A 14,846-nucleotide genomic window follows, 5' to 3' on the forward strand; every position below is an offset into this window, starting at 1 on the left:
GGACCCCCAGTGGTGGCCGAGGGCACTGCAAATATGATTTTTGGTCATTTAATTTGTCACATTCAACCGAATATATGTATACACTAAGAGTGAAATGTAAATAAACACGAGTTTGTGTAGTATATCCATGGAGTAAAATCAACTTAGTGAACAGATGTGGTACGTATACCTGCAATATCCTTGGTCTAATTTAGTGGTTCTTTAACCTTTTTTTAATGTAAATTTAACAACTTTGTGATTCACTTTATCCACAGTTTATACAATGTAATACAGAGCATCCACTTGAGGTTTGTGCACCATAGTTTGAGAACCAGTGATCTAATTAATCAACAAATACCTTCATGTAAATTGTCTATTTTCAAAAGGTGTGACTATGTTTTAATAAAACTAGTTGTAAGTTGTTTACCTGAGCTCACAAACACCCAACTGTATCCAAACACCTAACACCAATCTGGCGCTTCAATAATTAATTTGGCGCTAAATAAATTATTGAAAATACCTGTCAATTAGCAGCGGCCGACGGGGGAATAAAATAACAAGGAGTGATGGGCCAATGACATGCAGCGGATCCTCACGCCCCCAGTCTGCGTTCAGCCAATGAGAATGTCGTTTCCTCCATTTCCTGTTGTGGTGGAGTCGCAGTTGGATGCACGGAGGATTCCTCAGCTACACTTCTCTACAGGGACACAGGGAATTAAACATGTCAGTGTTGGTGTGAACATGGAGGACTTCAGTGCTGCAGAGATGCTGCTGCTCAGCAGGACGGAAGCTCGAACCTGAGTAAGTCTGGAGGATGCATGTGTGAGCTTGATTGACAGATTAGACTGTGCGGCCACCTTAGAGTCCAGATCAGCTGTTGGTGGTCAGACCGCACGGGTGTGTGTTTAAAGGCTCCTGATGGTCCACCTGCATGTTGAATGTGTCACAGTGTGGCCCCTGCAGAACTCGGCAGCCCCCTGTCTGCTGCTGCTGTTGTTGCTGCACCTGCACCTCATGTCATGCTGATAGTCTCCTAACAGACGAGAATCGGATACCATATATTCAGGTAGGCTGTTGCACGAGATCAGCTGTGTGTGTGTTTGTGTGTTTGTGTGTGTGTGTGTGGGCCTTTTAAAGAACCAACAATCATCATCACAGTGGCATAAAATCTTTCTACAGTTAGAGACAAGCTTATTTTACAGGTTATCTAGTACGACTTTAGGGTTAAACTAGATTAGAAATTGGGTCCAACCAAATGTGTGTGTGTGTTTCTGTTTCTGCCGCACACTTCATGAACTCTGGCCTGCCGGACATTTAGTCCTGTTTTCAGTAATTGTCACTGAGTAAAGTATCGTTTAATCACACGTTTCCAGTAGGAGACTCGTATGTAATTCACATTCTGGCCTCAGTCACCATTAGCCTCGGTATAAACTGTCAATACCGTACAGCGGATTAGTATAAGGCGACATAGTAAGTGTCAAGTCAGAGAGTGGTGATACATAATGTACTTCCGGTTAGCGTTTTCAAACTAAAACATTTCCGTTCATACTGCCTGCCTTACCATAACATCTGTAAGATGTTACCTATTCGATGACTGGGTCTTTTTTTCAGATTTTATTCATAGATTATTCTGTGGAAAATAATACTTTTCCTTTTTATTATTGCAACAAGTGATAACAAATTGCTGTAAACCATGATCTGTTAGTTGTTGTAGCTGCATGGTTGCTCTGGACTTTAGCTGGTGATGGTCCTAAAATTATCTTTAGCTACAGCTAGTATTAGTGTTTGTAAGGATTATTTCCATTTATAACAATGAGTGTGAAACCTGCATCCTGTATTAATCTATTGCATTACTTTATTAGCATTTCTAACATTTTTCATGGAAAGAAAACTTAGGAGGTTTATAATACACAATAATATATTAATTAAAATAGTCCAAAAATAACATTGGTAAAGTGATAAAACACACACACACAGTGACTTACCGTTTGTATCTTGGTTTTAATTTCAGAGACTGGCAGCAGCTCCCTCAACTGACGTCATGTCCTGAAAATAGAACAAATCAAAGTGTCTCTGGTTTTCATCTGATCTAAGACTTTCCAGATAATCCATATTATTCAGTGTGAGGTCATATTAGGTTAGAAAATGTTATTGTTTTTAAACCTTTTAACTGAATAGATCACATGAGCAACAGCTAACATTTTGTCACATTTCACTTTTGAATTTAAATCAAGTTTCTGATACTTGTTTTGAATTTGTCATTCCTACTGATGTCATCAGATCATGTGACTTCATGTCCTTCTGTCTCTGTCCAGGGTCCATCATGCCCATCACACTGCTGTGGGCCGTGGACGTGTACGGCAGAGTGTACAGCCTCTCCACAGCCGGGCAGCGCTGGCAGCGTGCTGACGACTTACTGCTGGAGCTGAAGCGAGTTACCGCAGGGAAGGACCGCTGCTGGGGCATCGGCTGTGACCACCATGTTTACCTCAACATCATGCCCAGTGAGACGTCCGTCCGCTACCGGGAGGAGACTTACGAAAACCAGGTCTGTCTGGACTAACGAGATACTGAGGAGAGCTGTGTGTCATCATCTGCTCAAGTGCCGTGTGTGTGTGTTTCCAGAGGTGGAACCCAGTGGACGGCTTCACTGACACACTGCTGCCCACCGACCGCTGGCCGTGGAGTGACGTGACCGGCCTGAATCCTCAGCCTCTCCACAGCTTCCAGTTGCCCTCCAGCAGTTGGGAGTGGGAGGGAGACTGGTATGTGGATCAGAGCTGCGGTGGAGAACCCAGTCAGACTGGGGTAAGTACACTTTTCTTTACTCTTCCATTACTTTGGAAGTTAGATACAAACCTGTTGACCAGGTCTGTGTTGTCAGGGCTGGGAGTATGCCGTAGATTTCCCCGCCAACTTTTCCCCTGACAAGAAATGGAATTCCTGCGTCCGCCGTCGCCGCTGGATCCGATACAGGAGATACATTGCTCAAGGCACATGGGCCAAGGTTTGGATGCCGTGGTTTGTCTCAGTGTAACAGATCAGTTAAGAGCTGGTGTGACAGAGTTCTAGTCGATGTTCTGCTGCAGATTCCTTTAGATCATCCCAGGAAACCTCCTCTTCCCCTGTGTGACATCAGCTGTGGGGGCTGGGAGATGAGTGACCAGTCTGGACGGTACCCCTACCTGTGGGCTGTGTCCCAACAAGGACAGGTCAGTCCACCGTAGCAGTGACTTTATCTTTTTGCATGCAGTTACAGTAAGGTCTGTCAATGCTGCCACTGTCATTCCACTGTCATTCCACTAGAGGGCCACATCAGTGTCAAATGTTCAATTCTGAAAAAAAAGAAGAAAATAATGATTAAAATGAAATTAAAATAACATTTTAACTAGTATAAATAGTTTGATTTAATATGAATACTGCACTGAATCTAATGGAATTTGTCAAATTTTCATGATTAATCTATTGTATCAGTCAATGTTCCAGACATTAGACGAAATTAAAGAGTATATACAATATACATATACATATACTGACACGGTTTCCAGGATTTCTGTGTAGGTTCTCAGTCATCCAGGTCATCTGATCCTGTAGTGGAATGAATTGAATGATCACAGCTTCCCTGAAAAAAAAAAAAAAAGAGAATTATATTATTTTTTTGAGAAATTGTAAGAATAATTAACGTGTCCCTATTGAAGCTAACGATAGTTAATCAGTAATACTAATTTTAAAAAATCTCTAGAATAAATACTATTAAGTAATTATACTACAAAAACATGGTCAGTCATTTATGGAGAAATTGTAAGAATAATTAACTGGTAAGAATAATTAACTGGCCTATTGAAGCTAACAATAGTTCATCAGGAATACTAATTAAAAAAATCTCTAGAATAAATACTATTAATAGTCAAAAAGAACACAGAGTATAAACATGGTTAAGTTTCATTTGTAGCTAAAAAAAGTTAGTCTTGTATTTGACCACAAGAGGGCAGTAAGGCTTTAGGTTTTAAGCACGTTGTCCTTCACTCGGTTTTGTTTGGTTTGTTTCACATCAGCTCAGGGTGATGTTGTGACACTTTGCTCCAAACAGGTGTGTCCCAGGGAGGGCATTCACCCGCGGGTACCAGAGGGCTCCTCCTGGGAGGAGGTGGAGGTGCCCAAGGAGGTGTCTCAGTTATCGGCTGGTCCAGGGGACCTGCTGTGGTGTTTACTGTGGGATGGAAACCTCATGGTCCGGACCGGCCTTAGTCTGGACAGTCCAACCGGTTAGAACTAGTTTTACATTTTGCCTTCATTTTTCTTTTTTGTGTCAAAAGTCATAGAGCTGTGTTTCACAATTTGTCAATTTTGGAAAAAAAAAATCCTTATCAGGAACGTCATGGACCGAGGTTGAGTCACCAGGAAAAGAGATTGAAGCTCTTCACGTAGCAGTGGGAGTCAGTGTGGTCTGGGTGGTCACTAAAGACTACAAGGTAAATTGATTCACACCACACATACTGTGCAGCTGTACAACTGTGGTCTTTACTGTGGTCAGAACTTGAACTGTATTTCTGTGTGTGTGTGTGTGTGTGTGTTTGTAGGTGTGGTTCCGACGTGGTGTGAACTCCCACAACCCCTGTGGTTCAGGTTGGATCAGTATTGGAGGAGAGATGATCATGGTGGATGTTGGACTCAATGACCAGGTTTTAACACACAAACACACACACAGAGCTATTATTCAAATGTTGAGAGTTGTAAGATGTTTCCAAAAATCTGCTCTAGGACTAGTCATGGTACGGCATCAGGTTGAGGATTATTATATAAACTTTAACTTCAGTGTTGAAAATAAAACTTTTTTTAACAATTTGATTAAATGTCACCAGTAGCTTTAGGTCAATGGGTCCCAATTCTTTTTCTGTGGCACCACTTTCTGTAGAAGACAAAGATGAATTTAATTGAATTTGATGTGAATTTTAAACACAAAAATCAGGCGATCCTGAGGCTTCACTCGTGAGGACTCTGCTAGCACTGCAGACCTATATCTCACACCTCCTCCTCCTCCTCTTATGTCACTCACTCCCCCCACCCCCCAGCTGACCCTCCTCCAGCCCTCTGATTCTGCCCCGTAACAAGAATACAGCAGGGCATTCCAGCCACTGTCCCAGCAGCAGCAGCAGCTCCGGCCCAGCCTTATATATCCCAGGTCTATATTCCTACTGGCCTGACGTATGGGTGACTCCCTAATTAGACACTGGTCAGGCTGTCGTCATCATATCCCATATTTCAGATTTCAGGGCTGCAGTTTATGGATACAGTGGTGTGAGGCTGCGACTCTGTTTCACTATAGGTCCTTATAAAGTAACAGTCGCGTCGAACCGGTGCATCCTGTATATGTTTTAATGTCAAAATAAAAGTTATAAGATGATCTGGTATATTTATCCACTTATTTATTCAATGATTGACTTTCTCTTCTAAGTAATTATAAGACTTCCTGGAAAACCTGGAAAATTATGGACCAGTTTTTCAGTCATGGAAATTAAAAAAAAAAGTATTGAAAGCTTAAAATGTTTTGTTGGAATTTTTCTACAATGACTCTTGACTTTCACGTTGAAATCCAAAGAGCTCATTTTTCTACAATGACTCTTGACTTTCATGTTCGTCTGATTTGTCTCCGTCTGTCTGTCAGGTGTGGGCGGTCGGTGAGGACCGAGGCCTGTACTTTCGAATGGGTGTAACTCCGTTAGAGCCCAGTGGAAATGGCTGGATTCCTGTATCTGCCCAGTGGGGCAGCAGGAAGGAGGTTGTTCCAGCCCACAGGTCAGTGTAGGTGAACTCAGTTGTCATAGTGACATGTCAGGTAGACCCTTCACGGACCCTCACTCTTCATCTGCTGCTCGGCTTCCACAGAGATGACTGTGAGTTTGGCGGTCAGCTCACCGAGGCCACACAAGGCTCGGTCCTCAGCTGCACTGACTCGGACTCAGAGGTCGGCCCCGCTGATCCACAGAACTCCACCACAGACACCCCGGTCCTGGAGGCGGCAGCTCCCTCTGTCGTCCCTTTAGGTGGAGCAGACACTCCTACGTCTCCTCTGGAGGCAGACGATGCTCCTTCCTCCTCCAAACAGGAGCTTCCCAAACCCTTCATCCCTGCCAGCGACAGCTTCATCAACAGCCTGGTTTCAGACCGAGACAAAACGTCCTCATCTCAGCCCACCATCACAGAGTTTCCACAGGAGGAGGTTGAGGAAAAAGCTCCAGCTACGTTACTTCCCAGCCCTGAGCCTGTGGGCCACGACGTCCCCTGGATGAATGTGGACCTGGAGGGGGCAGAGGCAGGTAGGAACGCTCAGAGAGCGGGGCCTGCTGTGACGGAGGGCGGAGCAGCCGCCGCTGCTGCCACCTACAGTTTGGAGACCCTGGAGACCTTTCAGGGTGTCGGGGAGGAGGATGGTCCGGCGTGGACCTGGATTTCGGGTGGAGGCTGTGACGTGGACACAAGTTCACAGATCAGCTGGCTCAGTCCCACAGGTGTGTTTACCATCGTTGGTTTTCTCGTGGTGTTGTTGGATTTCAGTGTTATTTCAATGTTTTACTCCACATGTCTGTTTCTTTCTGTTGTTTCCTGTGTAGATATTCATGTTCTCCGTGTCTGTCCATCTGTGTCTGTCTCCACATCTGTCCGTCTGTCTGAACGTCTGACTGGTATGTCTGTCTGTCAGGTCTTCTCACCAGCTCTTTGTCGCTGACTCCAGTTCAGTCAGCAGCTTGGAGCAAACAGCAGCAGCAGCAGCAGGATCACAGAGAGCAGATCAGCAAGAAGCCGCTGGAGAGGAGCAACGTGAGAGCCGTTCTGAAATACTTCCAGATTTTACTGGATTATGAAGTTTTTAAAGTGTTAAACTCATGTAGCCTCATTCGTTACATCTCATCTTGTTTTCTCCCCCAGTCCGTGTGGGTGCGTAAAGGTTCCTTGCGCTGGTGGAGAGACTGGAAACCTCAGCGCTGGGTGGATGTGGGTGTAGCTCTGGAGCAGTCCACCAGGTGTGACGGCAGGAAGGACAGCATTTTCTTTGTCTATTACACACAGTACGGTGAGAAAAAGGTTAGTCTTGACACTCCACACACACATGTAGAAGAAGTTTCATCATCTGTGTTTTTATTTGATTAATTTAACTCCTCCCTCTGCCTCCATCATTCCAGTACCTTCATGTCTTCATAAGTGAAATGACGGCGCTGGTACCGGTGCCCAGGGACTGTCACTATTCCTTTGCTGTGTACACGGCACAAAGGACCAAACACAGGTGGCCTCTGGTCCTGGCAGCACAGACGGAGAAGGACATGAATGACTGGGTAAAACAAGACACAGTACAATGAACATCATCACTGGGACTGCTGTGTTTCTGAAGACAAACACTGTGTGAACAGCTGTGCCTGTTGTCCGACTGTTGCTGTGAGAGTCGTGGAATCACAGGACCACCGTCCCGACAGGCCGTGTGGTCCACCACCTCCAAAGGAGACATTATGGTTCATGAGCCGTCCTTCTCCCTGGAGACCACTGCAAACACACTTCCCTGTGACCAAATGTAAGTAAACGTTTTTGGTTTTTTTTTTCATTAACATAAATCCAGCTAACGTGCTAACCTCCAGCTCTGTCCTGAGCTTCTCTGTTTGTTACTAACACACTAACACACACTGCTTACGCCTTGTGTGTGTGTGTGGTACAGGTTTTGGCGGCAGGTCCCAGGACACCTGCGCTGTGTAGAGTCTAACAGTCTGGGGCTGGTGTGGGGCATCGGGTGGGACGGTACTGCTTGGGTCTACAGTGGGCACTATGGGCAGCAGCCCACATCTGGTAAACCTGCCCACAGATAAGAGTGAATTTTATTTAGTTAAAATATGTAGTAGAGTCGTCATACTAAAACCTAGTGTAGGAATAGAATGTGTTACTTACATTTCATTCTACAATACATTTTTTTAATACCATGAAAGTGGAGAGAAAAGAAAAAAAAATCTGAGCTAACTCAATCTCACTTACTGTATTTTTTTTGGCACTGACTCATAAATGTTCTGTGCAGGAGATGCTGTTCATCAGACTGATGTCAGGAGTGTTCACGTGTATGAGAACCAACGATGGAACCCCATGACTGGATACACAGACAAGTGAGAATCATTTATAAATGTTAGTTGTCGTCATTGGCTGGATTTTAATTTTTCTCTTGGCCTTTTCACTTCTCCAGAGGACTGCCCACAGACCGGCCCATGTGGAGTGATGAAAGTGGGCTGAGAGAGTCCACCAAAGACAACACCCACCCACCCTCCCCTCAGTGGTCCTGGGTAAGTGTTTTACTCACATCGATCCTCTCTTTTTTATCACACAAATTTTAGTAACTTGAACATGTCCAGGTGTCGGAGTGGACTGTGGACTACAACGTCTTTGGGGGGACAGACAAAGAAGGCTGGCAGTACGCTGCAGACTTCCCTGTGTGAGTAGCAACTTATTCTTAATGTAACATTTTAAAAAAACAACTTATTCTTAATGTAACATTTAAAAAAAACAAAACTTATTCTTAATGTAACATTTAAAAAAAAAAAAGATTTGTTTGATGTTTGTGTTTTTTTCCCTCCTTTGCAGCACATTTCACGGTCACAAAACAATAAAAGACTTTGTCAGGCGCAGAAGATGGATGAGGTAAAAAACACATATGATTTTTGCAGATCTTTGTCCACATTTAAGTACATCATTAAATGGTTTGTATGTTTGGTCCACAGAAAGTGTAAGATCACACTGGGAGGTCCGTGGCAGCAGGTCCCGCCCATACCACTGAGTGACGTCTCTCTGATGCCGTGTCTGGCCCAGAGCAGGATGGAGCACGTCCCAGTCTGGGCCCTCAGCGACAAGGGAGATGTTCTGTGTCGACTGGGAGTCAGCCCTCAGGAACCAGCTGTGAGGAACCTTTTTATTTTACTATTCCTAAAATTCAAACGTAGGGGAAAAGGGGATTTATTTACTTTATTTACTATGAGATGAAAGCTTGTCGGGACGGGTCCAAGTGGCCCCATTGTATCACTTTGTGTTTAATTTAATCGATTAACAATTATTAGCTTCATTTCGACTAAACCAATTTTTCAAGAGAGAACAAAAAGAGTAGAAATTTCTGAAAATGACAAAGAGCTTGTCCTTTATTTCAGAATCAACAGACACAGTTACCACAAAATGTAAAACAGTATATAAAACATTTAAATATAGAAATATCTAGAAACTAGATAATTACTTGCCTTTAATACTTGTGAATATCCCCAGTCATCCAGATCATAATAATCTCTAAAGCAGTTTTAAAGTAGGCAACTGGACTCCTCCTCAAGTAAGCTGACAATGTCTCCAACTTACTTGAGGAGAGTCCAGTTGCCTACTTTGAAATTGCTTTTGAGACTTTGCCTTTAAGTTTTAAGCAACTCAGCTATAGGAAAGTCACCTACATATATTCACTCTAGGGCAGCTCCTGGCTTCACGTCGGCACAGATCAGCCCTTTAAGTCCATCTCCTTCGGTGGAGCCAACCAGGTGTGGGCCATCGCCAAAGATGGGTCTGTATTCTACAGAGGCTCTGTGTCCCCACAAAACCCTGCAGGTGAGTCAAGGAAGTAAAAATCATTCAATTATTTCATCACAAAAGGTAAAAAATGTCATGTGAACAGTAGTGCTAGTGTACAGGCATATTAACCAGTGTTGGTGTCCCCCTACAGGAGAATGCTGGTACCACATCCCTTCTCCTCCCAGACAGACACTCAGGCAGCTGTCGGTGGGTCGCACATCTGTCTTCACGGTGGATGAAAACTGTAAGTTTGACAACCAATCAATACCTGTTTTAAAGCCCCAATAATTGTAACAGGATTCCATTCAAATACTGTAAAAAAACGTTTTCTGATTTTGTTGATGCTACTAAAGTTACTAAAATTTGACACCTTTTAAAATGAAAACATTTTTTTTGACTCACATGTCTTCTCCTCGTCTACTGTGCTGCAGATAACCTGTGGTACCGACAGGGCGTCACTCCCAGTTACCCTCAGGGCTCCACCTGGGAACTCATCTCCAACAACGTCACAAAGGTCTCTATAGGACCACTGGACCAGGTGAGTCCAGTCTGACAGGACCACTGTCATCAGAGAGACAGGACGTTATAAATAGAATTAAGGGAAATTAAGGCATCATCATTTTACAAAAGAATCTCTAATCCCGGTAATGATACAACTTTATTCTGACTGTGGTCTTTAGGTTTGGATCATAGCAGACAAGGTTCCAGGTTTCCCTGCTGAGACTGCAGGAGCCGTCTGCCACAGGCTCGGGGTGGGACCTGTGCAGTCCAAGGGCCAGACCTGGGACTACGGTATAGGGGTAAGTTTATTACCCAAACTCTGGCCCGGGGGTCAGTTGTGGCCTTTGAACAATATAATATTCTTAACCAGGAATTTTCCAGGCCCTTTTCCAGACTTTTAGAAGCTAAGAGAGATTCCATGGCTGTGTTTTTATTGGTAATGCTTTTAGACATCCAGCCAATAATAATGGATCTGGAATCGACTGTAACACACCTAATCTTTGCAAAATAAAAAATCTGCAGGTTTTTTTTTAACAGCATTAAGCTTTTCACACTGGGTAATGGCTCAAAGTCATTTACATTCCCAGTTTAACAAAGTCATGTTTCGTGCAAGGTATTTTATTCAATTTAATTAGTGTTATTAAATTAAATTAGTTTTACTTAATCAGAGCTAAAAGCTGACAAACTAAAGTCAGAGAAAAGTCCAAGTTAAGAAAAATATCAAACTTACATTACCATCCCTTGTGTCCTTGTTCCTGCAGGGGGGATGGGAGCACATCAGTGTGAGGGGGAACTCGGCAGAGGCTCCCCGCGGTTCTCTTCCCGCAGCGGCTGGATCTCCACGCAGCCCGCTTCCTCGACGGATCCCATCACAAGTAAACGGGAACGCCGTTGGAGTGTAGCACGGCTCCAGGTGCCCATCCCTGTTTGTGCCTGGATCTGTTCGTCTCCTCGTCAGGGGAATGCACATTGAGCTCACTCCCGTGGGACTCTTGATCTGTAGAGAAATGTTAGACTCTGAGACTATGGGAAGCACAAATGCTGTGAGGAAAGTGCATGTGTTTGCTTCACTCACCTGTGGCGACGGGTGACATCACAAGAGAACGGGGCTCCTGTAAAGGGCTAGGATGAGGTTTGGTACCCAACATTCACACGCTGTAGTTAAACTCTTTCTACAGTAGGATTTGTTTGCGTTTTGACTGCAACTGCATGTGATTTTATTTCTTTATCTATTTATTTATCTACGGGTTTCTCACACAACTGTTGAATTTCTTCCTTATGTTTTAGGCCTGTGACATACGATTGCAATGCAGTGATTTTTAACCTACAAGTAGTCGGACAATCTTTCCTGAATATGAGGAATTTTACAAATGGACTGTGAATATTAAAGAAATTCCTACTCAGTAAAAAAAATACAGTAGTGTGCAGTGAAAACTATGTAACACGTCCAGTTTGTATCATGAAAAAATACCTCTCCATGCTCCTGCAATAAGGAAAAGTTCTTCCCATCAGAAAGGTCTACCTGTTCATGTTAGTGCTACGACTGTTGAAGCAGCACAGCAGACGTCGGTGTGATGACGCTGCACTAGTTATGAAAGGCGTTGAAGTGTGAAATAAAAAGACTGAAAAACATTTTGTCACCATTTCATACCAGACTTGGGAAAACTCCATCTCTGACCACACAGGCTATCAGAGTTCAACAAGGTTCAGAACTTGACTCCTCAACACTGAATCCAGAAGCTTCGCCTCCTTTTTGGCTGGTCCGTCACCAGACTTGGAAAATATGGTATCTTGACTTCTGCGGTCTTTGCCTTCTGCATCATCTCCTCCCAGGGGGGCAGTTAGGTCCAGGTAAGACAGCAGTGCAATTGCTACAGAGCATCAGTGATGCAGGACATGATCTACTGATGTGAAGCTGAGCTCCTCGGTCCCCAGTAGGTGTTCTTTCTTGACAAAGGTGATGCATCTTGACATGGTGTGGTCGTCTCTATTTCCTTTGACTTTTGCAACGATCTGGTCATGTTTTAGTGATAGTTTCCAGCAGCTCTCTGTGTGCCAAAGTCTCTCCGTGGGAACTTGGATAGGTGGAGCGTCTTCTTTTACAGATGTAAGTAGGTCAGCTGGACTGTGGAAAGCATCACAGATAGCAACTCTTCTGAAGCTTACATTTCCATTTGTGTCTTCTCAGATGATGTTCTCCAATATTGCTCCCACTCCTCCCTACGTCCACACAGTCACTGCGCTGCAGAACATTCTCATGGGCACCATCTCATCTCGGCCAAACAGTAAAAACAGTAAAAAGTCAGACTTAAAATACACACGGAAATACCTAAGCACCCAGTTTAGAAGTCCATTTGCATTTATTTTCATATTAAACAGTGTAATTATAAACATCTCATTCAATTACACATAGCATGAACAATATGAAGTAAAAATATTTGATTTTTTGTAAATCTACAAGATTAAAGAACAGAACAAACTCACGTCCACTCCCAGGTCTTAGTTGAACTGCTTTAGAGCCGCCCACGGTGATATGTTCCTCTGATCGACTCAGCTTTAAGTTACAAAGTGAAAACTCATCGCTACAACTCAATTACATCCTTTCCCATATACAGACCAAAAAAATTAACATTTATATACATCAGTATAGTTCAACATTAAGTTTCATTTCTCAAAAATGTGCAAGATTAAGCAAAATGGACACTGTAGTCAAATAAAATATTATTTCCTTAAATAAATTTTCAAGTTTAACTGAAGCACAGGCTGCTGGTTTTTTTAAACATCGTCTACGGTACAGTGCCTCCTTATCAGGGCATTAGTCTACCACAGGTGGAGTAAAGGAGTAGAGTGTAGATGTTTGAGTGAAGGAAACAAAAGTACCAGACAGATTTTTTTATATAACTTACAGATTCAAATAACTGATTTTTTTTTACAGCTGTACAATAAAAACCTGTACACAGACCTCCCTGTAGCCACAACGACAAACGACGGCCAGCAAACATTAAAGAAGACGAAATGCTCAAAAGGGTTTTCTTAACGTGAATAGATTTAGTTTGACACAGAGTTTTAAAAAAGGCAGACACTCTGGTCATGACACTGATAAAAAGCAGCAGCTTTCTTGTTCTAGTAGTGTTTTTTTTCCTTAAATTAAGCCTTAAATCCCTGCACATTAACATTAGAAATGTGGATCCATTAGCCTGCCTCCTCTCCTCTGCAAATTTCTTATCCTTATTATGATTTTTTTTCTCTTTACAAACAGTTTAACACATGTCTTAATTCTGACGTTTAAAAATAAAATCTCCTGTTTCACTCTATGTACAACGGCCTGACTTCATGTGTGGTTTGAACATCGTGCAATGACGGTTAAAGTTGTCTTCACAACATTAAGGACGGTGATATGATAAGACCCAGTGATGGTGATAATACAAAACGGCCCGAGGAGCCCGCTGCACCTTTCAGCGCACAAAATAAATCACGACAACATAAGTAATTAGTTTAAGCTTAAAAAATTAATTACATCTCTTTTAAAGATTTATATAACAATCCTCATCAAATTACATCTCCAAACTGTGAAACTACTGCCAGAAAATTGTCCAAACAACCCGTTCATGGAGGACACTTCCTGCACTTCAACCCTTCTTTTTCATTGGCTGCTACAGAAGGATACCGCATGAAAATGTTGAGACTGAGACGGTCCAAAAAGGCCACCACTGAAATATCTGCACTACATGAAGACGCAAAATGACAACGACGCTGCAGTAAAGTATAACTGTAAAGTTACTGTAAAGTAACTGTAGCTTCAGTTTCACTTCTGCTGAGACTCAGGTTTATTTCTACTTGGCTGCAGTGTCCAGTTTATCAGCTGATGGTGTTCATTAAGTGAGAAACATAGAAAGATTTTTTTTGTATGTTTGTTTAAAAAGTCTATTAGTAGCAGTGCATTTGGACACATGACAAAAATAAGCAACCGAACACTTGGAATGAGCTCAAAAAGACTTTTTTTTAAAGCAAACCATTAGAAGTTAGATGTGTTTTTTTAACTATTCATTTTTTCCCTCATTGCACTAAAATGAAATCACATCCACTGATGTAGCTGTGGAGGTGATGTTGCCCAGGCTGGAACTAGACTTCATAGGTCAGACCACAGACTTCACTCTCTAACTCTGCACAGTTCTGCCTGAAATAAGCCTTTGGAGTCCCCCCCGCCCCAGCCCATCACCTGTGACCTTCGACCTCCTTCAACCGTCATCCGCTCCTCAAAAGTGCAAGTGTACCTTGGTTTTATCAGTGGTGTGACAGTAAATGTCCGTTTGTCACACTAGTCCTTTTCACCGTCTTCACTGCTTCCTGAGGGAAAGGAAAGGAGAAGTTAGTCAACCAATCAAACTTGACTGTTAATGATCATGTTGAGCCGTTAGGGAAAATGGTATAATTAGTAGTTAGCATATATAAATATGTCACACCCCTGGTATATATTCACTGGTATGCAACAATATAAATACATACTTTTTACCACCTATAATTATCAGTTTTTATGGGTTTGGATTTCGTTGATTTGCCTTTTCTGTTTGTCAACTGCTGTGACTTTAACAACAGCCTCGCATATTTGAAACAATTTTATTCTTTCTGTTGAATATTTCATAATATATTGTTATATGTAATGTCTGTAATTGGAAAGTGAACTACTTGTGATTGTGCCACATCACACCACATCACACAACAAACCTCTGCATTTTACCCATAACCAAAGTGAGTAGGGGTCAGCTTAAGCACCCGGGGAGCAGTGTGTGGGG

At 42.8% G+C, this 14,846-nt stretch overlaps 2 protein-coding genes across 4 annotated transcripts in view; one reads left to right on the forward strand and one right to left on the reverse strand.

The window, feature by feature from the left end:
* Positions 1-11,457, forward strand: tecpr1b (tectonin beta-propeller repeat containing 1b). Its single transcript, XM_008329644.3, has 26 exons — positions 1-780; positions 929-1,045; positions 2,295-2,527; positions 2,605-2,787; positions 2,864-2,986; positions 3,069-3,191; positions 4,070-4,244; positions 4,351-4,451; positions 4,560-4,661; positions 5,645-5,775; positions 5,866-6,488; positions 6,680-6,798; positions 6,907-7,062; positions 7,161-7,310; positions 7,386-7,543; positions 7,685-7,812; positions 8,036-8,120; positions 8,198-8,294; positions 8,364-8,443; positions 8,593-8,649; positions 8,730-8,904; positions 9,453-9,588; positions 9,704-9,796; positions 9,984-10,090; positions 10,233-10,352; positions 10,815-11,457. The coding sequence occupies exons 3-26, from the start codon at positions 2,303-2,305 to the stop codon at positions 10,953-10,955; spliced, it is 3,588 nt and encodes a 1,195-aa protein (XP_008327866.1). The 5' UTR covers positions 1-780; positions 929-1,045; positions 2,295-2,302; the 3' UTR covers positions 10,956-11,457.
* Positions 9,113-14,846, reverse strand: part of lmtk2 (lemur tyrosine kinase 2) — a 24,918-nt gene continuing 19,184 nt past the window's right edge. For 2 of the 3 annotated variants that reach the window (XM_025064830.1, XM_025064827.1), the window contains exons 14-18: positions 11,129-14,400; positions 10,784-11,050; positions 9,955-10,113; positions 9,682-9,794; positions 9,113-9,582 (exon numbers count right to left, since the gene is read on the reverse strand). In XM_025064830.1, the coding sequence (XP_024920598.1) occupies positions 14,372-14,400 (29 nt within the window). In that variant the 3' untranslated portion in view covers positions 9,113-9,582; positions 9,682-9,794; positions 9,955-10,113; positions 10,784-11,050; positions 11,129-14,371. The remainder of the gene's footprint in view (positions 9,583-9,681; positions 9,795-9,954; positions 10,114-10,783; positions 11,051-11,128; positions 14,401-14,846) is intronic. The other variant, XM_025064829.1, reaches the window with a different exon arrangement.

Source organism: Cynoglossus semilaevis, chromosome 17, assembly GCF_000523025.1.
Source record: "Cynoglossus semilaevis isolate Cse_v1.0 chromosome 17, Cse_v1.0, whole genome shotgun sequence".
Classification (NCBI taxonomy): Eukaryota; Metazoa; Chordata; class Actinopteri; order Pleuronectiformes; family Cynoglossidae; genus Cynoglossus; species Cynoglossus semilaevis.

Excerpts from the sequence above, each read along its gene's own strand:
- tecpr1b (XM_008329644.3), top strand. The coding sequence starts at position 2,303 with ATGCCCATCACACTGCTGTGGGCCGTGGACGTGTACGGCAGAGTGTAC. Across the intron at positions 4,662-5,644 it reads ATGTTGGACTCAATGACCAG|GTGTGGGCGGTCGGTGAGGA; the intron begins GTTTTAACACAC and ends TCTGTCTGTCAG. Across the intron at positions 6,489-6,679 it reads CAGCTGGCTCAGTCCCACAG|GTCTTCTCACCAGCTCTTTG; the intron begins GTGTGTTTACCA and ends TCTGTCTGTCAG.